Genomic DNA, 24328 nt, shown 5'->3' with positions numbered 1-24328 from the left:
CGCGGAAGTGAGGGCAGAAGGCCCGCGGGAAGAAGCCGCGCGAGGCCGGGCGCGCGGTAGGGGCTAGCGATGCGCACGCGCAGGGGCTTTCCCGCGCTTGCGCGGGGTGGGCCGATGTCGCGCTACGCCCCGGAACGGCTGGAACGGCGCAGACTACCGTTAGCCACGGCCGCGGCGTCGTCCCCGCCTCACGTCGTAGACGGAGGGCCTGGCAGGCCGCGTTCTCCGCTGGACCAGGACTCTGGGGAGATCCTCCCCGCGGGGCTGCGGTGAGAAGACTACGAGGTGAGGTGCGTCCGGAGAGGCTCCCGGGCCGCGACGCCGGGAAGTAGAACCGGGAGGCGACGGGCGTGGAGGGGATGGAACTGGGCTATTGAGGTTCCCAAGATCCTCCCGCTCAGTTTCTTTCGCTCGACCCAACGCTTTGGTAAGGAAGACTTTGGGGCGGGGGACCTCTCCACCCCTGTCGGCCTCACCCTGCGTCCCCCTTGGGACTCGCTGGGCTTCGGTGCAGTCATTTGAGCGGCGTGGAATGAGCGCCCACGACCTGCGGGTGCCCGGCCTTCTAGACTGCGCGCCCAGAGCGCACGGCGCGCCTTCTTCAGAGATGCAGTCACATTGCTTCTCAAATGACGAAGCGAACGTGTGCTCGTGGTGGGGAAAGAGAACGATGGCAAGCCGCAGTAAATGTTAGCGTAGACTGGACATCCCCGTAATCCGACCTTCCTGAGATTGCCATTGTTAACACTTGGTTGGCTATACCTCCCTATTTTTTCTACGCAAATAAATGTCCATATATTTCAGATACATTTTTTCTTCTTTTTTTGGCTCCAAACTTACTCATTTGACGCTTATGGATTGCCTCCTGTATGCAAGATAATGCCTTAGGCCAGGAATTGACACACTTATTCTATAAAGGGCCAGATAGCAAATATTTAGGCCATGTGGGCCAAGAGGCAAAATTGAGTATATCATGTAGGTACTTACATAGCCGAAGAGAAAAATACCCTTGATATTTTTTATTGGTGGCATTCAAAATCTAATAAGTAATTTTTAAAATACAGGCCTTCTAAGGAGAAGAACAGAATGCTTTTTTGCGGTTCTAAGTTGGTCTTTCCTGTCATTAATTGATTGCAAATGTTCACTAGTAAAGACTATTCTCGGTTCACAGAAAAGCAGGCGGGGTGTGGTTTGTGATGGAGTTGGGCCTGAGCTCTGCTCTCCTGAGCCTGTAGTCTTGGGTGGGGGGTGGAGACCTGTAAATCAGTAAACAAATACGTCATTACAACGGTGTTAAGGAAAACAGGTTTTTGATAAGGGAGGAGGGTGGGGTCTGCCCCTGGGAAGTGAGGTTTGCACTGAGATCCTAATCAGGAGCAAGCTACGTGATACTCCAGGCAAAGGGAACATGTGGGATTGATCTGTTTAGTATAAAGCTCAGTAATGTGGATAGTGTGGGTATTTTTCCATGCCAGTAAAGATCTATATCGGGGTTTTAATTTGTGATCTGCCTTGGGTGGAATTCAGAGATAGCACACTGTTGTACCTGTATGTATTTTCGTGAGTTAAAGATACATGGCATTTTTCAGATTCTTAAAAGGATCTGTGAGCCAAAACGGGTTAATGAATCTGTGTGGTCATTTTTAATGACTGCATAGGACAGTGTGGTGTGGATGTACAGTAATTCATCGAAGCCAGACTCTGTGGAGTTTCTGGGGTTGGTTCCATTTTTAGGCCGCTACTAAAAGAGTTTTAGTGTAGGATGTGCACATTTAATACTGATAATACTCAACTGTCCCTTCAAAAGATTGTAGACTCATGACCACTTTATATATTCATGTCTTAATGTTTAAAACACCATTTATCTGAGACAAAACACCATTTATCTGAGACTGAACATTTAAGCATCATGTGGCCTCACCCAGACTCATTTCAGTGGGCCAAATTAGAATCCACTGGTCCGAAGAAAGCAGTAGAGTTGCCAAAAGTAGAGGCTGCTGCACAGATGGTCTCCAAGAACCCGGAAACACAACTCTTAAGGAAACAAGTAAAATATACTCTCCTGGATGGGATGAACTTGCTGAAGTTCAAGAGGCAAAATGGAAAGAAGTTAAAGCCATATGCATTCCCGCTTTGATCTGCAAACATGCTGTGAGAAATTTATCCCAAATCAGAAGTATGGGCTGCACTGTGCATGGCAAAGTTATTCCATAAAATGGTGTTTAAATGTGCAGCAATAGGGGTTGGTTAATTACAGTGTATCCCTTTAGTAGATTACTACAATATCATGTACACAGACACACAAAGTCAAGAGAGAGTATTTAATAAGGGGAAATGTTTTTGGCACATTTTTTAAAGCAGATTATAAAATAATACGCATATGCCAGTTGTGAAAAAAACGTGTATATATCTTCAGGGGCAACTGCTGTGTCCAGTCTTTCGTGTGTCTTTTCAGAAATAAACTGTATTCACAAGCACATTTATATAGCAATATATTTTGGAAATTGTTCTCTCTATACATAGACCTAATTCTTTTTGATGTCTGTATAGATATGTCTTCTAGCTTTAACAATTACTTTCAAATTTGACAAATAGACAATAGACGTTGTTATTAGAAAAAGTCGTGGGTGACAAGGAACTCCAGGCCCATCCAGACCTGTGGTCTCAATAAAGGCAAAGCTTGGTGTGACTGTCACCTTGTTCCTACAGTAACAGAACCCCCTGTGGTCAACTAGCTGAAGGCACGGCGGAAGGAATGATGTGGGAACAGAGAAGGTCCTGTTCCATCCTGGAGCAGCACCATTTCTCGGGCCTGATCACGTCGCCGAGCAAGCCTCTGGTCACACAGGAGTTGCCCTGGGGAGACAAACAGGAGTATTCTCGTCCTTGGAGAGGACACTCCCAGGTATGAGTTGGGACTGGTGTCTGAACCATGGGGCCACACGCAGCGTGAGCTCTTACTCTCTGCAGGAGCAGGCCCTGACTTGTTGGAGCTGCAGGGCAGACTACAAAGCCACCTGGTCGCCCAGATAGGGTGGGGCTCCTTCAGGGTCTTAAACCGTAGTGGTGTGGCCCAGGCAACTGAAATGAAAGGATACACCTCGGATGGCACTGGCTCATCTTACAAATATATGACAAAGGTGAGGCTAAACAAAACCGCTCACTTTATCTTGGCTGCTTTGCAGGGCAAAGGGCCCTGGCTTGGGGTCAGACACTCCTGGATTGCAGCCTTGCTCCATGGGCCGAGCGGGACCTTATTCCCATTTCCCTCTAGAATGGAGCTAATATCTCAGGTGCTGATGGTTAAATGAGATGTATATAATACCAAGTATGCAGATAAAATATCCTGAGAATCCTAAGTGCAAATCAGAACATTCTGCTCCCCTCTGGACTTCCCTTAGCATGTTTCACATACCTCCAAAATAGCACCTATATACCACTTACTTAGTTACAGATCTCTAAATGAAGCCAAGCGTGCTCTGAGGCTTAGGTATTTCAGTTTCCTGTACTTGAAACATATTAAATGTCAGTAAATGATTGAACAAAAGGATTATGAATTAAGAGGATGTGGGCAGTTGTTTTAGCAGAAACTCCTACCCGTCAACTGCTACTGAAGGAAGTTCTGTTGGGACCTGGTTTCTGAGTCACATGGAGGGGGAAACGGGCTCTGGAGGCAGACTTACTGGGTGAGTCCAGGCAAGTGACACCCCCCCCCCGCCCGCCATGAGCCTCGTTTTCAGCTGTAAAATAAGGTTAATAAAGCTTAAACAAAGGGATTATAATGATTGTGAGAAACCTCCCCACCCAGTGTGTTGGGCCTGCAGTAGGTCCTCAGTATTAGCTAGTATTCCTCAGAAACAGGCTTCGTAAGCGTAGCTGCTACACCTTCTTGGGTTTTCCGTGATAATTCTGTTCAATAAAGGCATGTCATTAACTGCTGAGTTGTGATTCTAGTTTTATTCTACCATGTCATAAATTTACAAACCACACGTCCTAATTTTTGGCTCCGGAAAAAAATAAAAGGTTGCAGTTTACTCTGATGTGAGAATCAAGTTGGTTTGCTCTTTCTATCTATCTCTCATGTTTTGTTGCTGGGCACGCTGAAAACAGGGTCACTCAGAAAGACCCTTATTGACAAATTAAGACCAGTCGTGATTCCCTGGAGACCATCGTTTATTTTTGGTAAATGCCATCAATGAATATACACACAGTATCATTCCCACAAAAGTCTATAGCATTTAAGTCTTAAAAACAGGTGACAGTTGAAAAAAATTAACTATTTTCAGTTCCTTGAATAATTTAATGTTCTGTCCCCTTAAGGCTGTGAGACCTTAAGGTATCCAGGCCTGGTTACGTCCCAGCAATAATAAAGGTCCTGTTCTATAATGTATGCCAAATACACAGCAAAATTCAGAAATCCCAAGTGCTTCTTCACTTCAACATACTTGGCTTCTCTCCTTTGTAAAAGGGGTTTGATTTTCCCTGTAACAAATGACTTAAAGTAAGGTGCTTAAAAAGTCCACACTGAGTCTCAAATAGTGAACAAACACTTCAGAAATGCCCTCTGAGCCTCAGTTTCCCCTTCTGTAAAATGAAGGAGTTGGGTTCGAGTTAGTATCGCAGGCAAGACCATACCATGGATGGGTAGACTAATTTGCTACCACAAACCCCAGCAGGGAGGAGGGTGAGGGGAACAGAGCTGCAAATGTGAATGTGGGAGTGGGGCGGGGGTGGCGGACCAGGATCAAAGCGGCTGGAAAACTGGCCTTCAGGAGTTCAGTGTCAGCTCTGAACCTTCAAGTCTCAAAAGTATGTCTTTGTCTTTTGATCTGATGATTTGGTCTAATATGATTGTCTCATTCATTCCAGTGTATGTACTTGCTGTAGATTTATGTACAGAATTAAATACCCCATTTATTAATTTATAAACTGTAATAAAACCAGTCAGTCATTTCCCCTCGCCAGCAGATCTTGCATTGGAAAAGGGAAACAAATTAATATACAAATTTTAGCAACATCAGAAATTTCATTAAACCTGAAAAGACATGTAAATTCATTTTGGAGTTCAATTATCTGTCCAAGGAATCAGTTACTATAATCACAAAGATAACTACTGTAATATCTTTGTGGTGCAAAATTATCCCCATTTGTTGCTATTCCCCAGTGAGAAAAGTTCAGCTACGGACCATAGAGCCTCTGGTGGAGGCACTCAGCAAGCTCTTTTCCCAGATCCCCTTTGGGATTTCTCCTTCCCGTTTTACACAGCAATTGTCTCAAAACTTGGGACCAAAGTAATTATAAAGCAAATGAACGGCACAGGGACCTGAGGCCGGTGGTGCATAAACTCAGGCCAGAAGGGGACCAGGTGACCACTCCAGGAACAGCCCATTCATAAGCTGACAAAGTAACAAAAACCAGGAGTCAATCATAAGCTATGGTACTTCCTCTGACGGGAAAATGCCTCACTCACCAGGAGGTAAAGGTGACCCACTGTCCCATCTGCTGCTCCCTCCAAGTGCCTATTCAAGAGGTAGGCACGGTGCTGAAGGAGGAAGGCAGACGTCACCGAAGACCCCACCAGCAGAGCCAGTGGTCCTCTCTGTGAGGGCAGAGTCCTCTTGTGATGCTGGGGAAGTTGGAGACCCTCACCTGAACCTCGGCACATGGGCTACCTGCTGGGGCCATGTAATTTTCCTGATTTGATTTATCCAAACCCAAACCACAGCTTGGTGCTCACCCCTTCTCCCCTTCACCAGGACATGATTCAGATCCTAACGCAAACACCACCAGATCAGGTCATGGAATCAAAGTGCTGTGGTCTTGTCTATTACACAACCTACTGAGATGATGTGCTTGATTCACTCGGCCTTCAGCAGCTGGGGCCATTAGAGAGGAGCTCGAAAACGCTTCATCGCTTCCTACTAAGGCTGAAATGTATCAAGACAGGCATCACCAGTAGGGAGCTTTTCTTGTTTTTAAACATTTTAAGAACAAAAAGGGTTTTCAATCCATAAGCCAGCCCTCCCTCATGCGTCCCCCCTACAGGGGACCGAGGCATAAATACAACTACAAAATATTCCCTAGAAAAATGCAAGATCCTCATGAAATGAACATCTCCCCACCAAACATCCTACTAAGTCATCACAAGTGGTGAAGACTCATCAGACAAGACAAAACGAGTATTACAGAAATAGAGCTCGAAACACTGACATGATTTCCTAATGCTCCTTCTGACAGCCGCGGTCACTTCCTCCTCGCTATCCCCAGAGAGGAGAGCCGCCCTGCTCCTCTGGCAAGGGAAGCGAGGGCACAGGAGTGCAACTGCCCTACCTCTGGGTCTGGACACACACCAGCTCTGACGTGCAGGTCAGAGAAGTAGGCTCCAAGAATTCAAGGCTAATTGCAGGAGCTTTTCTCTTTGGGACATTTGCCAGTAACTGCAAATGGCCATGGGGTTGACCGGAAACTTTGTTCTGGTCCATCTTTGTTGTCGGAGATGCTTTTGAGAAACTGGCGCTCCTCTGCTCCATGCCTGCCTCAGCCCGTCGACCTATCTGAGCAGCGGAATGAAAGAGGCTAGTCTGTCGTTCTCAAGCACCACCCTACAAGTCCCTTCCTTGGCGCCCAGGAAACCCTCTGGCCTGCTCGGAGGTCTGCATCCACAGCGATCCGGCCTTTCCGGAGAGTTATCTGGAAATATTATCTGGAAAGCAGAACAGGAACTCTCAAATACATGACTTGGGGAATAAGTCCACAAAGAAAGGTAAAAACCTGGCCAAGATCGCCATACCAACACAGCCCTCAGATGACAGACTCCAGGAAGAAAGGGCCTGGAACACCGGAGCTCGAGGGCAGTGGTCCTTACCACGGGGCAACGTCCTGCGGCCGCCAGGGGCCTGGGAAGCCCGGGGTCTGCTGATGGTTATGCACCGTCCCCTCGGCCGGGTTGTACATTCACTGGTTGTCAGAAGTTTCTGGTACTGCTAGGGAGTGGGGGGAAGGAGTCACACAATGGTACCGCCCTGCCCTCTAGACTACACGTCATAACGGTTCAAACTGTAGGAATTTGGGTAGCTCTGCCGGCTGTACTGGAAGTGATCTGTCAAGATGTTGTTGCGACCATACTGATAGTCCTCGTGCTGGGGAAAGAGGATGCCATTGTGGGGTTTTTCCAGGGGGCTCCGATGGTGTTCCTTACTGCTCAGGTCCCCCGTGGTGACTGGGAGGAGGTGCTTCCGGGCTTGCTGATTGGCATCGTACTTGGTCTGCAAGGTCAAGAGAGCAGTGAGACAGTTGGCTCCTTCCCTGGGGCCCGTGCACAGGGCAGAGGCGAGCAATTGGCAGCCGAGCAGCCCTTTGAGACCCACTGAAGCATTGACCCAGGCAGGCCTCAGGCATGGCTGGCCCTCCCTGTTAGCCACCCGTGTCTTTGCACTGGACCAAACAGAGCCTTCTCGAGACAGTGAAATCCCTGACAAAGCCTCCGTGGACCCAAGAGCCACGAGCCACGGCTGGAGTATGACATGGGAAAAGGAAGGCCAGGCTGGGTAGGGCCACATCACCATAAACCAGTCTGTGACAAAGCTGGAGCTGTGGCCCCAGCCTCTTAGCTCCTGCTGAGGTCCCTTTCTTCTCCCCCCACCACCTCTTGGTGCCTCCCTGGGCCTCGAGGGGACAGCCTCCCCCACCCCAGACTCACTTTGTTGTACAGAAAGACCCCCAGGATGGCTGTCATCATGCCTAGGACGTTGGTGCTGGTGACTGGGTTTTGCAGCATGATCAGGGACACCGTGATGACCATGATTCTCTTGGTGGCATTGGCGACAGAGTAGCTCAGAGGGCTGATGAGGTTGAGGATGCTGAAGGCGATGACATTCTGGGCGAAGTTACAGAAGCCGCTGACAGCCAGGAGCAGAAGCGTCCAGGGCCACTGGGACACATAGGTCTGTAGAGACAGGGAACAAGAACAGTGCTGGGGTCACATGCCGGCCTTGGCAGAGGTGGTGCAGGGGCGCAGAGGGGCTGACTGGGGTCAGTGCCGGTGGGGAGCAGACCCAGCTGTGTGATGGGTAGTAACCGGTGCTTGATCCGCAAAACCTCTGACGGCCACGACACGGCACGCGTGGCACAATGCCGATGACAGCTTCATTCCTCCTGAGGATGAGGAGCCTCAAGAGGCGAAGGCAGGGGGCCCAAAGTGGGTAGAGCATGATGTGAACTGAAGCTTCCCTTGTCCCTAACAGCGAGGACTGGGAGCTCTGGGGTTAGCAGAGCAAGGTCTGCTTACTGGACGCTGTCTCAGTCCAGTCGAGCTGCTAGAACAAAATACCACAGCCTGGTGGGGGGGGGGGGCACTTATAAACAATAGATATTTATTTCTCACAGTTCTGGAAGCTGGGAAGTCCAAGATCAAGGAGACTCAGTGTCTGGTGTGAGCTTCCCGGTTCATAGGCAGGGTCCACTCACTGTGCCTTCTGTGGTGGAAGGGGTGAGAGAGCTCACTGGGGTCTCCTTTTATAAGGACACCAGTCCTCTTTGACGACGGCTCCACCCTTAGGGCCTCTCAAAGGCCCCACCTCCTAATACCATCATCAACATAGAAATTTGGGCGGGGGGGAGAAACAAAAACATTCTGGAGCAGACATAATGCCTTCTTACAAGATGGGGAGGCCCTGGGGAGGCAGTCCCAGGGGGAGTATGCAAAGAACCTGGTAATACAAGAGCCCCGGGTTAGGGGCCAGAAGCCCTGGGTCTGCCCTGTCACTGGGACACCCCTCCCACCCCCACCCAAGCCACCTGACCTTTCAGATCACTTTCTTCCCCTATGCAACAGAAGAGACTGAGCCCTGCTGAGCCTGCACAATGCTGCTGCTGAGAGTATCAAAAGGGATCTCTGCTGTGAAAGTGCTTTAAAACAACCCCAACCCAAACGCCAGGAGATGTTATCAAAACTTTAGTAACCATCTGACCCTCACCGGAATGAAGCATTCAGATTAAGGGGGCCCAGAAGTTAAGAACCCACAACTAGCAGACATCCTGACCACAGAACACCCACCCCCCATCCCCCCGCCCAAGAGCCTGGGCTGATCCCAGAACAGGAAGGAGGCAACAGTCAGGTGGGTGCTGCCCTGGCCAGGCAGCCGGGGACGCCCAGCACTGAACATTTATGGACATCTGTTCAGGGCTGGGTACCAGAAGGCATGCGGCACCACTCCCATGCCTCCCCAGCTCCCACAGTCCCACCTCACTACCAGTCCTGGGGAACCAAGAGGCTGCTTTAGGGCCGGGCTGCCAGGCCAGTGGAACGACCTCAGGAGACAGTACACCAGACACGGACAGCTCCAGCGTCTGTCCTAGTCTGGAGTGCTGGGACAATCCCCGTGGCCCTGCGCTCTGAGGACAGAGCAGCCTCAAGACCCAGTGTGGCTCAGTTGCAGGAGCAAAGCCACAGCTGCTCGGTAGCACCTGCTTTTTGCATCCCAATTCTCAGGCTGCATTGGTATTGGCCACAGGAGGACACAGCCGGGTCCCTTCAGAAAGGTGGCATTTAGTGGCCCTGCCAGGATGGGAGCTGGAAGTCTTCGAATAGCTGCCTGATCCCACCTCCGCCACCCTCTGAGACGGAAGGATCACCAAGTCCTCTCAGAGGAGAGCAAGATACACTTAGGTGACCTGCTCAAGGCCACCTTGACTTTTGCCCCTACTTGGGATAACAGCCTCTGTAAGGCACGTGAGCCCACCAAAATGCTTTTGTGGTGAGCTGGCCTGTCTTCTCAGTCTTTCCCTGAGGTGACCGGTATGGACTTGGAAGCTATTTTTACGAACCAGCAGCTTGCATAGATACCTATCTTTCAGAAGAGGAACCCAGCCAATCCAGTTTTTTTTTTTTTTTAATTGACTTGGAATAAAGTTGTGTTTCTTCCTCACAGTGCATAATTCCATGTGTTTTAACACATGCACTGATTCACGCAGCCAGCACAATCGGGATTCAGAACCGCTCCGTCGTCACCCCAAAACATTCCCCCAGCCTTCTTTGTATGAATCCGCTCCCCCAATCCAAGCAACTACTGATGTGTTCTCCTTCACTCTAGTTTTGTCTTTTTTTTATTCCATTCTATTCTATTTTAGTAGGCTCCACGCCCAGTGTGGAGCTCAATGCAGAGCTTGAACTCACAACCCTGAGATCAAACCTGAGTTGACATCGAGAGTCAGATGCTTAACCAACTGAGCCACCCAGGAGCCCCTAGGCTTGTCTTTTAGAGATTGGCCTACAAGTGAATTGATACAGAACGGAACCTTCTCGGATGGGCTTCTTTCACTCAGCAATAATGCCTCTACCATCCATCCAAGTTGTCATAAGGAATAATAGCTGATGACTTCTTTTTATTGCCAAGTAATGTTCCATTGTATGAATGTACTACAGTTGGGTTTTTTGTTGTTGTTTTGTTTTGTTTTCCACTCACTTGTTGAAGGACACTTGGGTTGTGTCCAGTTTTTGGTGGTCATGAGGCCATGCGTAGAGTTGTTACGAACATTTGTGTATAGGCTTTTGTGGGAACCTGAGTTTCACTTTTCTAAAATTAACACCCAGAAGTGAGATTGCTGGGTCATACGGGTAAGTGTGTTTAACTTCAGAAGAAACTCCCAAATGTTTTCTAGAGTGGTTGTACCATTTTGTATTCGCTCCAACAATATATAAGAATTCTAGCTGTGCCTTATCCTTAACATGATATTGTATTTTTTTTTTTTACTGTAGCCATTCTAATAGGTATGAAGTGGTACCTCATCATGCTTTTGTTCCTTCTAGTGACTAATGATGTTGAACATATTTCACTTGCCTATTTATATACCACCTGGACAAAATGGGAAAAAAGTCTGTTTAAGTCTTTTGCCCCTTTTTAAGTAAGTTGTTTTCTTACTACTGAGTTTTGAGAATTCTTTACATACTCAGAACGCAAGTCCTCTATCATTTGTAAATATTTTCTCCCTGTTGGTAGCCTGTCTTTTCTTTCACTTAGTAGTGTCTTCACAGACCAAAAGTTTTAAATTTTGATGAAACTCCATTTACAAATTTTTTCTTTATGGACTTTGCTTTTGGTATAATGTTTAAGAACTAATTCCAAGTCATAAAGATCTTTTTTTTTTAAAAGATTTTATTTATTTATTTGTCAGAGAGAGAGCACAAGCAGCGGGGAGCAGCAGGCAGAGGGAGAAGCAGGCTCCCCGCTGAGCAAGGAGCCCGAGGCGGGACTCAATCCCAGGAACCTGGGATCATGACTTGAACCGAAGGCAGACGCCCAACTGACTGAGCCACCCCGGCGTCCCTCTCCTGTTTTTTTGTTTGTTTTTTTCCTAAAGGTTATTATTTTAGCTCTTAAAAAAATTTTTTTTAAGTAGGCTCCACACCCAGCGTGGAGCCCACTGTGGGGCTTGAACTCACAACCCTGCAGATCAAGACCTGAGCTGAGATCCAGAGTTGGATGCTCAACCTACTGAGCCATCCAGGAGACCCTATCATGTCTGCTCTTACATTTAAGTCTAGAATGCACTATGAGTTAAGTTTTGTATAATGTGTGAGGTCTAAGTCAAGGCTCAGATTTTTGCATATCGATGTCTAATTGTTCTAACACCATTTGTTAAAGAGACTTACCCTTTCTCCTTTGATTGCCTTTGAACCTCTGTCAAAAATCAATTAGGGCGCCTGGGTGGCTCAGTTGGTTAAGCGACTGCCTTCGGCTCAGGTCATGATCCGGGAGTCCCTGGATCGAGTTCCGCATCGGGCTCCCTGCTCGGCAGGGAGTCTGCTTCTCCCTCTGACCCTCCCCCCTCTCATGTGCTTGCTCTCTCATTCTCTCTCTCTCAAATAAATAAATAAAATCTTAAAAAAAAAAATTGTTCAAAAAAAAATCAATTATGCAGATTTGTGTATGTTTAATTGCACACAATTCTGCTCCACTGATTTCTGTGTCTCTCCCTTCACTAGTATCTGTTCCTTTATGCTAAGTCTTAAAATTAAGTAATGTGATTCCTCCAAGTTTATTCTTTCTCAGACTTATTACGACTGTTCCAGTTTGCTTGTCTATGTAAATTTTCCAATCAGCTTTTTTTTTTTAAAAGATTTTATTTATTTATTTGAGACAGAGAGAATGAGATACAGAGAGCATGAGAGGGAGGAGGGTCAGAGGGAGAAGCAGACTCCCTGCCGAGCAGGGAGCCCGATGCGGGACTCGATCCAGGGACTCCAGGATCATGACCTGAGCCGAAGGCAGTCGCTTAACCAACTGAGCCACCCAGGCGCCCTCCAATCAGCTTTTCTATGTTAAAAAAATGTAATATGTATCTATCTACACACACACACACACACACACACACACGCAGAGGCATACCTTGGCGATATTGCAGGTTTGGTTCCAGACCACTGCAATAAAGGAAATATTGCAATAAAGCAAGTCAAGTGAATTTTTTTGTTTCTCAGTGCATATTTGAGTTATGCTTACATTATACTGTCGTCTATTAAATGCACAATAGCATTATGTCTTAAAAAATGTGCACGCCTTAATTAAATCTACAGAACTTTATTACTCAAAAATGCTAACCATCATCTGAGCTTTCAGCGAGTCATAATCACTGATCACCACGACAAATACAATAATAATTAAGAAGTTTGAAAGGTTTGCGAGAATTACTAAAACACAACACAGAGACACAAAGTAAGCAAATGGTGTTGGAAAAAACGGCACCAATAGATTTCTTTGATGCAGGGTTGGCACAAACCTTCAATTTGTAAAAAAAATGTAGTATCTGTGAAGTGTGATAAAGCTAAGCACAATAAAACAAAGTATGCCTGTATAGACTACCATATCTCAATTTTTTTCATCACCTTTTCCAAGGAAAAAAGTTAAATTCAAGCAATTATTTGTAATTAAATTAATGCTAGAGAATAAGATTTTGTTGGTTAGAGAAAATTTTATTTCTTCCTTTCAAATCTATTTCCTTTATTTCTTTTTCTTGTCCTATTGCAATGGCCAGGATGGCAAGTATAATGTGGAATAGGCATATTGAGAGTGAACATCCTGAACTTATTCCTGAATTTAGCAATAAAGCCTCCAGTCTTTCATCATTATGATGTTAGCTATAAATACCTTTGATTAGGTTGAAAGAGTTTCCTTCTATTTCTAGTTTGTTGACTTTTTTTTCATGAATGTTGGATTTTGTTGAATGCCTTTTCTGCATCAGTTGATATATGTGATTTTTCTGTTAGACTGTTACAGATTACATTGACTTTCAAATATTGAATTAGCCTTGCATTCTTGATTTAAGTCCCATTTTGTTGTAGTGTATTATGCTTTTTATACATTGCTAGTATTTTAATTTTATTTTATTTTAAGATTTTATTTAGTTATTTGACAGAGAGAGACACAGTGAGAGCTGGAACACAAGCAGGGAGAGTGGGAGAGGGAGAAGCAGGCTTCCCGCTGAGCAGGGAGCCCAATGCAGAGCTCGATCCAAGGACCCTGGGATCATGACCTGAGCCAAAGGCAGACGCTTAATGACTGAGCTACCCAGGTGCCCCACTAGTATTTTGTTAATGACTTTTGCCTCATTGACTGTGAGGAATACTGGTTTGTTGTATGGCCCAAAGTGTTCCCTTGTCTTCTGTTTTCTTTTTCTTTTTTTTTTAAGTAGGTTTTTTTTTTTTTTTTAAGATTTTATTTTTTTGACAGAGAGAGAGGGAACACAAGCAGGGGGAGTGGGAGAGGGAGAAGCAGGCTTTCCGTGGAGCAGGGAGCCCGATGTGGGCTTGATCCCAGGACCCTGGGATCATGACTCCAGCAGGTGACTGAGCCACCCAGGTGCCCCTCATCTTCTGTTTTCTAGAGGAGACTGTACAGAATTGGTATTTATTTTTCCTTAAGTGTTTGGTAGAATTTGCCAGTAAAACCATCTAGGCCTGTGATTTCTTTTTAGAAGGTTTTAAACTATGAATTCCATTTCCTTAATAGCTATGGGACTACTTAGGTTTATCTATTTCATCTTGGGTGGGTGAGTTTTGGTAGTCTGTGGTTTATGAAGAATTTGTCTATTTCATCTATGTTGTTGAATTTATGTATATAGAGTGGTCAGTAGTGTTCTTATCATTTTAATGTCTGTGAAGTCTATAGTGATATTCCCTCTCTCACTCCTGATATTTGTAATGTCTTCTTCTCCTTCTCCTCCTTTTTTTTTTTTTTTTTCGGTCAGTTTTGCCTCAGTTGAAAATATTTTGTTTCCCTTGAAGCTTCCTCTTTGGCCCGTGGATTATTTAGAAATATGTTGCTTCATTTCCAAATGTTTGGAGATTTTCCTGTTACCTTTCTGTTATTGTGGTCTGAGTATATACTTAGTATGTTTTCAGATCTTTTGTTAAAGTTCGTTTTATGACACAGAACATGGTCTATCTTGGTGAATGTTCCATGAATACTGAAAAAAATGACTATTATGCTGTTGTTGGTAGGATGTTCTATAAATGTCAGTGAAATAGATATCCAGTTGGTTGATGATATTCCGTTCTTTATTCTTGCTGATTTTTTATAATTCTGTTGGTTCTGGAGATTCTATATTGCTGGATATAAAATTATGTGTTAATAGTTTCAGTACTCTAAAAATGTTATTTCACCTCTTTCTGGTGTTCATGGTTTCTTTCTTTCTTTTTTTTTTAAAGATTTTATTTATTTATTTGACAGAGAGAGACGCAGTGAGAGAGGGAACACAAGCAGGGGGAGTGGGAAAGGGAGAAGCAGGCCCCCCGCGGAGCAGGGAGCCCAACACAGGGCTCGATCCCAGGACCCCGGGATCATGACCTGAGCCGAAGGCAGACGCTTAATGACTGAGCCACCCAGGCGCCTCTCTTTCTTTTTTTTTAATTAAAGATTTATTTATTTCAGAGAGAGAGCAAGCAAGCAGGGGGAGGGGCAGAGAGAGAGAATCCTGAAGCAGACTCCTCACTGAGTGCAGAGCCCAACACAGGACTCAGTCCTAGGACCCTGAGATCACGACCTGAGCCGAAACCAAGAATAGGCTACCCAGCCTATTATGCCATCCAGGTGCCCCTGGTGTTCATGGTTTCTAATGAGAAATCCACAGTCATTCAAACTGCTGTTCTCCTATAACTAATGCATCATTTTTCTCTGACTGCTTCCAGATTTTTTGCTCACTTGTGTTTTAATCTTTTTTCTCTCTGTGGGTCAAACTGGATAATTTCTCTTGATCTATCTTCAAGTTATTGACTTTCCTCTGTCATCTCCATTCTCCTATTGAGTCCATCCAGTGACTTTTTGTTACTGTTTCTAAATTTACAAAATTTCCATTTGTTTCTATTTTTCATTCTTCCCATTTGTTTCAAGAGTATTCACCCTTACCTCTTTTTTAAAAAAAGTTTTTTAAAGATTTTTATTTATTTGAGAGAGAGTGAGAGCAATCACGAGTAGGGGTAAGGGTAGAGAGAGAAGCAGACTCAATCCCAGGACCCTGGGATCATGACATGAGCCGAAGGCAGACGCTTAACCAACTGAGCCACCCATGCGCCCTCCCCCTTACCTCTTGGGACAATATTATAATCGTTGCTTTCAAGTCTTTGTTCCATAATTCCAACATCTGTGTCATTTAAGTGTTGGCATCTGTTATCTTCTCCTACAAGACTTGAAATATTCACAGTTCTTCATATGCCAAGTAATTTTGGATTATACCCTGGACATTTAGAATATTATGTTGTAAGACTGTAGCTCTTAATTTAAATCCTTTACGGAATGTTGATATTTTGTTGTAGTAGACTCAGTTGGGTTTAGACTACAAGCTTGACCAGCCTTCTGTGGGTTGGGGTTCCACTGTGAGTTCTGTTTTCAAAGACTTTCTGGTGGTATGTGGCTCCATCCTGAGTGTGCACTACCCAGTGGTCAGGCTAGGTTCGCGGCAGTAGTCTACCCCATAGTTCAGTTTCAAAGACTTTGGTATGCTATTAGGATGAGATCCTCATATGTGCAGCCCACGGGTGAGCCTAGGACTTTAGGATGTTTTCTGAGGTCACTTTCCCAAGTTCCTCCCTCTCCATGAGTACCTTGGTGCCTGCCATTTCTTAGAGTTCTCCTTTTCAGTCCTCTAATCAGAGACCTGGGGCTTAATTACCCCCCTCTGCTGTGTCCTTCCTACAACTGCACCTCCACTTGGGACCAAGCAGTGGGCGGAAAAAAAGAGAAAAATACTCAGTGGGGACTAATCCCACTCTCTGACCGCAGAGGGAGGCTGCCCTCACTCAGCATCTCAGGTGCTGTGGGACCCTGCCGCCACCACCACCACAGCATTGCCAGGGGCCTGGGACACAAGAGAACCAAGAAACAAAAATTACAGAAATCCCCAACAGGGCATTTCCCCTACTCTGAGTGTCAGGAATCCCCTTTCCCATTCCCTGATCCAGAAGGAGAGGGCTTCTGGCTCTGTCTCACCCAGTGCCCACTTCTGCATTTCGGGCTGCATCAAGTCCAGGTGGGACACACAGGAGGCAAAAGAGAGGCAAACTGACTGCTGACTCAGCACCACTCCGAAATCTTGTCTTCAACCCCAGCCTGTCCGCTGCCCTTTACTTTCCAGTTCTCAAATAGCTGCTTTACTCATCCTGTCCAAGCTTTAAAACCGGGCCACCTGCTCAGAGTCTAGCGATCCCCGCCCAGCTTCAGCCAGGCCGTCAGCAGAGGGGCTGCCTGTGTGCAGGAACTACCCACTGGAGCCTCTGATTCTTGGTAATGTGGTGCATCATCCTCTAGGAGATGCTCTCCTATCTGACCCTTCCCCCTACCACTATAAAGCACAGGACTGGGAGAGTTTAGCTAAATCACCTTGCATCTGTGTGGGAGACATGGGGCAGAGAGGAGGAGCCCAGAGAGATGGGCACCCTGCCTTCAGACTGCAGCACCGTCAAACAGTGCGTGCTCCTACGGCTACTATTAGAGCGTAGAAGGGCCCCATGAAGGTAAAAAGTATCTATGGCCTCAAGAAAGGGAACAGGTTACTAAAGGTATTCCAAAGAAGGTAATCACTAGAATAAAACTAAAAAATGTCCTAAATACAAATAAAAACAAAGTGCCCAGAGCACACCCTGTAGGTACGTATTTGTGTGCATGTATTCATATAGACACCAAGGAGCTGTAACATAGGATGGATTAAGAGAATTGACACCAAAACTATCAGCAATATTCTGCAGTCAATAAAAAGAATGGGAAAGACCTAAATATAAATATGTTAATAGGGAGTCATCCCCAGAAAATGTCTGAGGGAAAATAGCAAGGTGCTCTTTTCTATCTAAAAAGTTACTTTTTGTGTAAGGAGCAGAAAGGTAGGAATATATACAGATTTGCTTACACTTGCCAAAAAAAAAACCACTGAAACCAAGAGCATAAAAATGACTACCTATCGGGGAGGGACAAGAAAGGGGGGAGGTGACAGGGACTGAAGCCAGACTTTGACAAACTTTCTCATATCATCTGGCTTTGAAATATAAAGGTCTGATAAATTCGGTGTGGAAAAGAAAAGCAATGCCTAAAAATGGAAAATAAATGGAATGAAAAGAACCCAACTGGGCAAGTTGGTGATACAGGCACACTGTGAAAACAATTATTTCCGTTGCCCTTAGAACAGAGCATTCCAGGGGCGCCTGGGTGGCACAGTCATTGAAGCATCCAACTCTGGATTTCAACTTGGGTCATGATCTCAGGGTCCTGGGACCGAGCCCCGAGTCAGGCTCCGCCGGGCTCAGCGTGGAGTCGGCCTGGGATTCTCCGTCTCCCTCTGCCCCTCCCCTGCTCGTGCTCTCTACCTTCCTCCAAAATTTAAAAAAAAAGAGAGAGAGAACACAGTATTCCAATTGTACATCTTTAGTGGAACATGTCCTAAGGACAAATAGAGCAGCAAAGAAACCTTAAACTTCTCTCAGTATCCTACCCGCACTTGTCCCATGGGGATTCTCACTCTGCAGTGATTATGCGTGTGTTCAGTAGAATCCCGTACATGAATAGTTGGGGTAGGATAAACAAAGAACGAATGTGGCAAGGAACCAAGTGTACCAGAGAAGATATAAATTTAAAAATCACAGCAGTTGTAAGTCCTGTAATGTTAAACTGGCATTGGAATGAATTGGTGTGAACTCTCCCCTCTGCCCCAATAGGACTTTCCTAGCTTGTCACCGCAAAGACTCAGAAGCAAGGCCAACCCCACAGCGGTGAGCACACACGGCGCTCAGGCTGTGTCTGCGGACAGCACTCTCTATTACAAGCAACCCGAGTTTCTGAAAGAGTGGATGACTACAGGTCTGGGACAGGAGAGGCGCAAGATAAGAAAGAACATCCTGCTGGACCAAAAGCTACCGAAGGCTGACCTGTGCTGTCGAAAAGACAGGGAGCCAATGGGAAGGACGCCATTGACCTGGACAGGATAATTTGAATATGAAAAGAGTAAGATATGCAACTGACACAGGAGTCCACAATGATATTGGAAAAAAAAAAATAGAAGGACCCTCCTTCACCCCCCCCCCCCCACAAACCCCCCCCCCCCCCCCCCCCCCCCCCCCAAACCACCCCCCCCCCCCGACAACTCACTAGTTAACATTTGCAGTAAGCTAGAACTTCTCTCTGAAAATTGGTAATTGAAAAAAAAAAGAGAAGCACTGAACTTTCATATACTTCAAGGTAACAAATGAGTCCTGGTCGATGCTGGAAAGTTCTTTGCAGAAAACTTACAGCTGATCAATACAGAAAGGAAGCAAGAACAGAGCCAGTCTCCCCAACTGGAGCCTGGAGATAATGTGCACTACGCCTACAGGTGGTGCTGAGGATTGAAGACCGAAGTCAAGAACTCCATCAGGCCTCACTGAGCCCTGATATACATTTACTCCCCTCTCTGTAACTCAGGCTTGGAAAAACCACACGCACCTTCTCCTCATCACTGTCACACTGCGTGTGAGTTTCTAGTGCGTTGTCTGGAGGCTGGCCCTGCAGGTGGTGGGAAGATTCTCTTTCCTGTGCTCGGAGAGCCAAGGATCCCTCCACAGTAACGGGAGTATGGGCAGAGAGGACACCGAGAAAGGGATCCAGCAACGCAAGCGCAGTGTGGACAAGTCGAAGTGAGACCTGAACCAGACTGTCAGGACAGGAGTCGCCCACGCTGGCATTTCTCAGCAGCTGTCGACACCTGAGACCTAGCCTGCTGGAGGAGGAAATGCAAAGGAAGCCGACTTCCTTGACTGCATGAGAAATGAGTCATGACAAAGCTGAGTGTTCAAGGGCTGGCTGCGAGGGGCCCCAGATGTCCCAAAGTCAACACAGGTGTAACTCCCCGACAAAGCAACCAATCTGGAACTAATCAAGACAAGGGTGTGTTTACCGCGCTGGCCAACTCACCAGGTCGCTGCTGACTAGGAAAGCTGAAAGGTCCACCAGGACCCACGTGGGGATCATAAAGAAGACAGCGTGGCAGCCCAAGATGTTCAGGAGCCGGAGATGGTGGATCCGTGAATCTCTCAATACCTAAAGAAAGAAAAACCATCTTAACGGCCAGTTGAAACTCTTAAGTGGCAAGAAGGGCTCCAGTTATCCAGGTCCCAAACACAGTGACTGTACATGAGCCCTGACATCCAATCTTGACCACCAAACCTACAAGTGCACCTGCAATGAGACAAAAATGCCCCAGACAAATAATGAAGGACTGAGAAATGAAAAAACCCAGCAACACTCAGTCCTGGTGAAGCTGCAGTGAAACAAGCACTCTGAAATCCCGCTGGTTTATGTCTACATTGGCATACAGCTGTTCGAGAATACAACCAGGCCAAGTGTATCAGGAGCCGTAAGTATCTCATACACTCCGACCCAAGAGCGGTAAGCCTATGTAGGGAAATAACTTGACAGACAGGAAAACATTATGCACAGAGATGTTCATTACTGCATTACTTATTTTTTTTTTTTGAAAGATTTTATTTATTTGAGAGACAGGGTGAGAGAGAGAAAAGGAGGAGTGGGAGGGGCAGAGAGAGAGGGAGAAGCAGACTTCCCGCGGAGCAGGGAGCCCAGATGCGGGGCTCGATCCCAGGACTCGGGGATCATGACCCGAGCCGAAGGCAGATGCTTCACCGACTGAGCCACCCAGGCGCCCGCCCCCCTACGCCCCGTTACTGCATTACGTATGAGGAAGAGTTGGAAACAGTCTGCACTGCAGTAGGGAAACTGACTGCATTGACTGTGGTGTCAGAAAAAGAGTGTGTATTACAGGATTTAGAGGAGTATTTTTTAAAGATATGGGAGAATGTTATAAATAGTAAATGAACAAAGCAAAATTTTGAAATGTATAATATTACAACTCTAGAAACTGTGCGAAAAAGACCCCTAGCATTAATAGCAGTTCTCTTTAAGGGACACTACTGTGACTTTACTCAGCACGGGACCACCTGGGCAGGGGGCCGGTCTCTACTATTACTCATTTCCTGCACCCACTCTGGTGCCTGAAAACATAGTAGATGCTCAGGAAGTTTTCTGATTTGGGGGGGAGGGGGGCCTTTCTCTATTTTTTCACACTGAGCATATGCTAATTTTATAATAGGAAACAAACTCTTGAAAAAAACGAAACAACAAATACAAAACCAGTAGAAGGGCACCAGGATTTTTTTTTCGTTCCAACACCACAGAAATCCCTATTGACCACTCTCTCATCCGTGCCACCCCCCAATCAGACATTTCCCAGATGGTGCCCAAATACCTTTTTGGAGAAAATATTCTGAAGCGAGAAGCACAGTGTGGCAGCAAGGGCACTGATGAGCCCCCACATGTCGAAGGACAGCTCGGTGACGGTGGCCAGCAGGACACCGCTGATGATGGGGATGAGTGACAGGTACACCTGCGGGAGGAGGGCAGGAGGGGCTGAGGGCCGGAGTTGAGCCAGGCTGCCCGACACAGATGTGTGGAGGAAAGCCTCGGCTGCTCTCCCCTCCCTCAGCAAAGGGACCCCACCTACCCCCTGGTCAACAGTGTTAGCTGTGGCAGCGATGCTGGAGGGGCGCAGGGGGTGGGGCAGACGGGGCAGAGTCCCTGGGGGCAGGGCTGTGTCACTGCGCGCAGCCCCACTCCCTTCACAGTCACTTCTCAGGGCCACAAATGGGGGCTGGCCCTAACAGCTCCATCCAGCTGCTGCCACCAACACACCAAAGTCTAAAACCCCGATCGTCCGAGAGGCTGGCCAGGGCCGGTCTCTTCCAACAGGCAGTTACCCTTGGCTGGGACACTCCCTGTATGCCTTTTCTGGCTAGAGACCGCCTTCCCCTCTCAGGTCTCAGTTCACAGACCAGGAGAACTTTCCCCTCCCCCCGCAAGACCCCATCAGGTCCCTGTGCTGTGTGTTCTGGGGCGGTGTTCTCCACCCACTAAAAGGGCCCATCTGCGTCCCTGTGCTCTTTTAGGGCAGGTCCTTGTTCACTGCTCTGTCCTGTGGCGGTGCACTGGCTGAAGGAAGAGTGAGTGCCGTGACGAGAGGCTTTCTAGAAGGTCCAAGCTTCCCAAGGCCTAGTGTATGCAATGGTTCCTGAGCTCGGGCGCCTAAATGGCTCCAAACTTCCAGAGAAATAGGATCCATTTTTGACATCTAGCTTTTCTGACTCCCAGCTCACCCTCCTCCTACAAAGGACACTTGAAAGCACTGCAGAAATTTTAGGAGGGGTTGGCGAGGCTTCTCATCCAACCCTGGAGGAAAAAGCAAGGGCTCTGGACTGGAGAGGGGGGGCTCAATTCTAGCTCCCCCACTACTGGCTGTGGGCCTCAGGCACTTGACTTACCCTTATGTCCCATTTCTTCGGCTGAGATCAAGAATGACAATTACCTACCTGCCTTATCTGTCTCATAGGGTGGGTCCATACATATTCTGCCTTTATCATTAGTCTTTGCCTAGGCCATTCCTCAGTCCCTCCTCACTGAGGTGCCAGCTCCTTGCCCAAGCTGGGTACAATGTCCTATACAACGGGGAAACCTGATAAACATGATGTGATATCGAGTGATGAAGCTGCACACCTCCGGGGCAACTCCGACCCAGGGAGACAAGTCACACCTGACATCGCCCTGAGGGTGGGCTACAGAGCACACCCAGGTCTTGCAGAGAAAAAGACAGACTGAAACAAAAAATCAGCCAGAGGTGGCCCAATTTCCATAAGCCGATCCAGGGCAACGCCACTCTGGGTTACATAAAATACAGGATGCCAGAAACCAACCACGTAAAAAAGAAGTGCTCTGTCCAGCATGAAATGGATTCCAGCTGGGACAACAGCAGTCCCACTTCCACTTAAGGACATGGAGCAAGGCTGTCTCTGGCTGAAGCCACAGCTTCTCTCGCCCCAAGCCAGGAAATACCCTGGCTTGGCATCTTGAACAGACTCTGGATTGTGCCCAAAGCATCTTCCTTATGCAGTCCTAGGCTCTGAGCGTTGCTTTTACTTCCATTCCCAGACACAATTCCTGGTGGTTTTTATTTCGAAGACTTTGCTGGATTTTGCCAAAATCAGACTGTTTTGACTGGCAATCTCACTTCTGACCCCAAAAGTCCCCAACCTGACCGCTGTCACTTGCAAAGAAGTGAAACTTTGTCAGAGTTCCAGCAAGGCATCAGATGTTCTATCCCTAGTCACCCTGGAGGGGCACGTGGTGCCTGGTCATGATGGGACCAAGTCATTGCCTATCAGCAATCACACGTAGGGAATCAAAACATGAAGGCAAGTTGGACCTGAGAGGGACAGGAGCGTACCTGAGACCACAGACCAGAAGCAACTCAGGGACACACACCAGTGCCTCCAAAGCGATTACAGAACATTAGCAATAAAAGGCCACCAGAAGCCTCTAAGCTGACTTCCTGATTTGAGAGGAAGCCAGGAGCCTGGACCACGTCACCAGCTGGGCACCAGCCAGGAAGCCCTTGGGGCCCCCACCTGCCCAGAACCCTCCTGGGTTACCTTGGTGCTCTGCTTCTCCTTCATGATGATCCGGGACAGGAGAACCACCCAGATGGGCATGGTGGCCTTGACTGCAAAGAGAGGCAAGGGGCTCTCAGGGAGCCGCCCCAGTCCCCGAACCCACCCTGGGACCCTGTCCCAACTCCACTAGTGCGATGGGAGGGCTTGGCAGCCCTTCCATCCTCCTCAGCCCTTCTGCGGGGCTTCCCCCCAACCCAACAGTTGTGATTCGCCCTGCTCAGCTCCCAGCCCTCTTTTTCAGCCACTTCCCTCCCCAAAACCCTTGTGCGAGTCCCACCCCCCCCACCCGGCTAAAAGCCTTGTTGGCCCCCAGCGCCTTCCTGACAGAAGTTGACTTCTCAGGCCGTCGGGCCGCAACCCGGCCAGCGTACTCCTATCCAAGCGCCGAAACCCCGGGTGGCGCGTCAGGGCCGCCGCCCCCCAGGCCGGCCGCGACACCCACCGGTGTGCGCGTAGGACACTGGCACCTTCCAGATGCTGACGTGCGCTGACACGGACGCGAAGTACTTGCCGAACGCGAGTGGCAGCACGTAGCGCGGGTAGAAGCGCGGCGGCAGCAGCGGGCCGGGAGACGGATGCGGCCCGGGCCCAGGGCCCGAGACTGGGGGCGCGGGGGGCACGCGCCAGGCGCGCAGCAGCGGCGGGAGCCCCGCGCACAGCGCCAGGATGTGGCACAGAGACACGGTCACGGGGAACGGGAAGGCGCTCAGGATCACCTTGTTGACCACGTTACCACCCGCGCTCAGCGCGTACCACAGCAAGCACAGCGCCGCCACCCGCGCGCCCTCGCGCGCCCCGCCGCCGCCGCCCGCCGCTCCCGGGCCCCCCGTGCCCGCACCCACCGCCGCCGCCGCCGCCATCCTGCCCGAGCGGCCACCTCTTCCCGCCCGTCCGACGGCCCGACGCCGGGCGGGGGCGGGGCCGAGTAGGGGCGGGCACGCCGGCCAACGCCGCTCCCCATTGGTCGCTGCTGCCTCGCGTCACCGCCTCGCGCCGGCCGACGCGCCCGCCACCACGTAGCGGGCGCAGGCCCCGCCCCTCTGGTGGATTTCCGGCCGGGGCGGTGCCTATCGCGGAAGCGGAAGGTGGGGAAGCGGAGACTTGCCTAGCGGGGTTTCCCCGGCGGAGGGTTGGCTTGGAGGACCCTGGAGCCGCGGCTCGAGCTGAGTGGGCAGAAGTGCAAAGGCCCTGTCTCGTCGGCGTCTGTGAGCGGGCCATCGAGCTCGGGAGTCAGACCTCGATTCCCACGCTACATCGGCGTCCTCCAACCATACTCCCGATGCGCGGGCGACGGCGGACACC

The 24328-nt window shown here is 48.4% G+C and overlaps 1 protein-coding gene across 1 annotated transcript; it reads right to left on the bottom strand.

The window, feature by feature from the left end:
- Positions 1–4155: 4155 nt before the first annotated feature.
- SLC35E1 (solute carrier family 35 member E1) lies at positions 4156–23886 on the bottom strand. The gene is made up of 6 exons (XM_021683156.1): positions 23469–23886; positions 23006–23076; positions 20773–20910; positions 19425–19550; positions 7700–7945; positions 4156–7265 (listed from the first exon to the last, which is right to left on the bottom strand). The coding sequence occupies exons 1-6, from the start codon at positions 23884–23886 to the stop codon at positions 7035–7037; spliced, it is 1230 nt and encodes a 409-aa protein (XP_021538831.1). The 3' UTR covers positions 4156–7034.
- Between the last annotated feature and the right edge of the window lie 442 nt (positions 23887–24328).

The sequence above is a fragment of the Neomonachus schauinslandi genome, chromosome 1, assembly GCF_002201575.2.
Source record: "Neomonachus schauinslandi chromosome 1, ASM220157v2, whole genome shotgun sequence".
Lineage (NCBI taxonomy): Eukaryota > Metazoa > Chordata > Mammalia > Carnivora > Phocidae > Neomonachus > Neomonachus schauinslandi.
The sequence above is the reverse complement of the archived record's forward strand: the minus strand, read 5'-3'. Positions and strand labels throughout refer to the sequence as shown.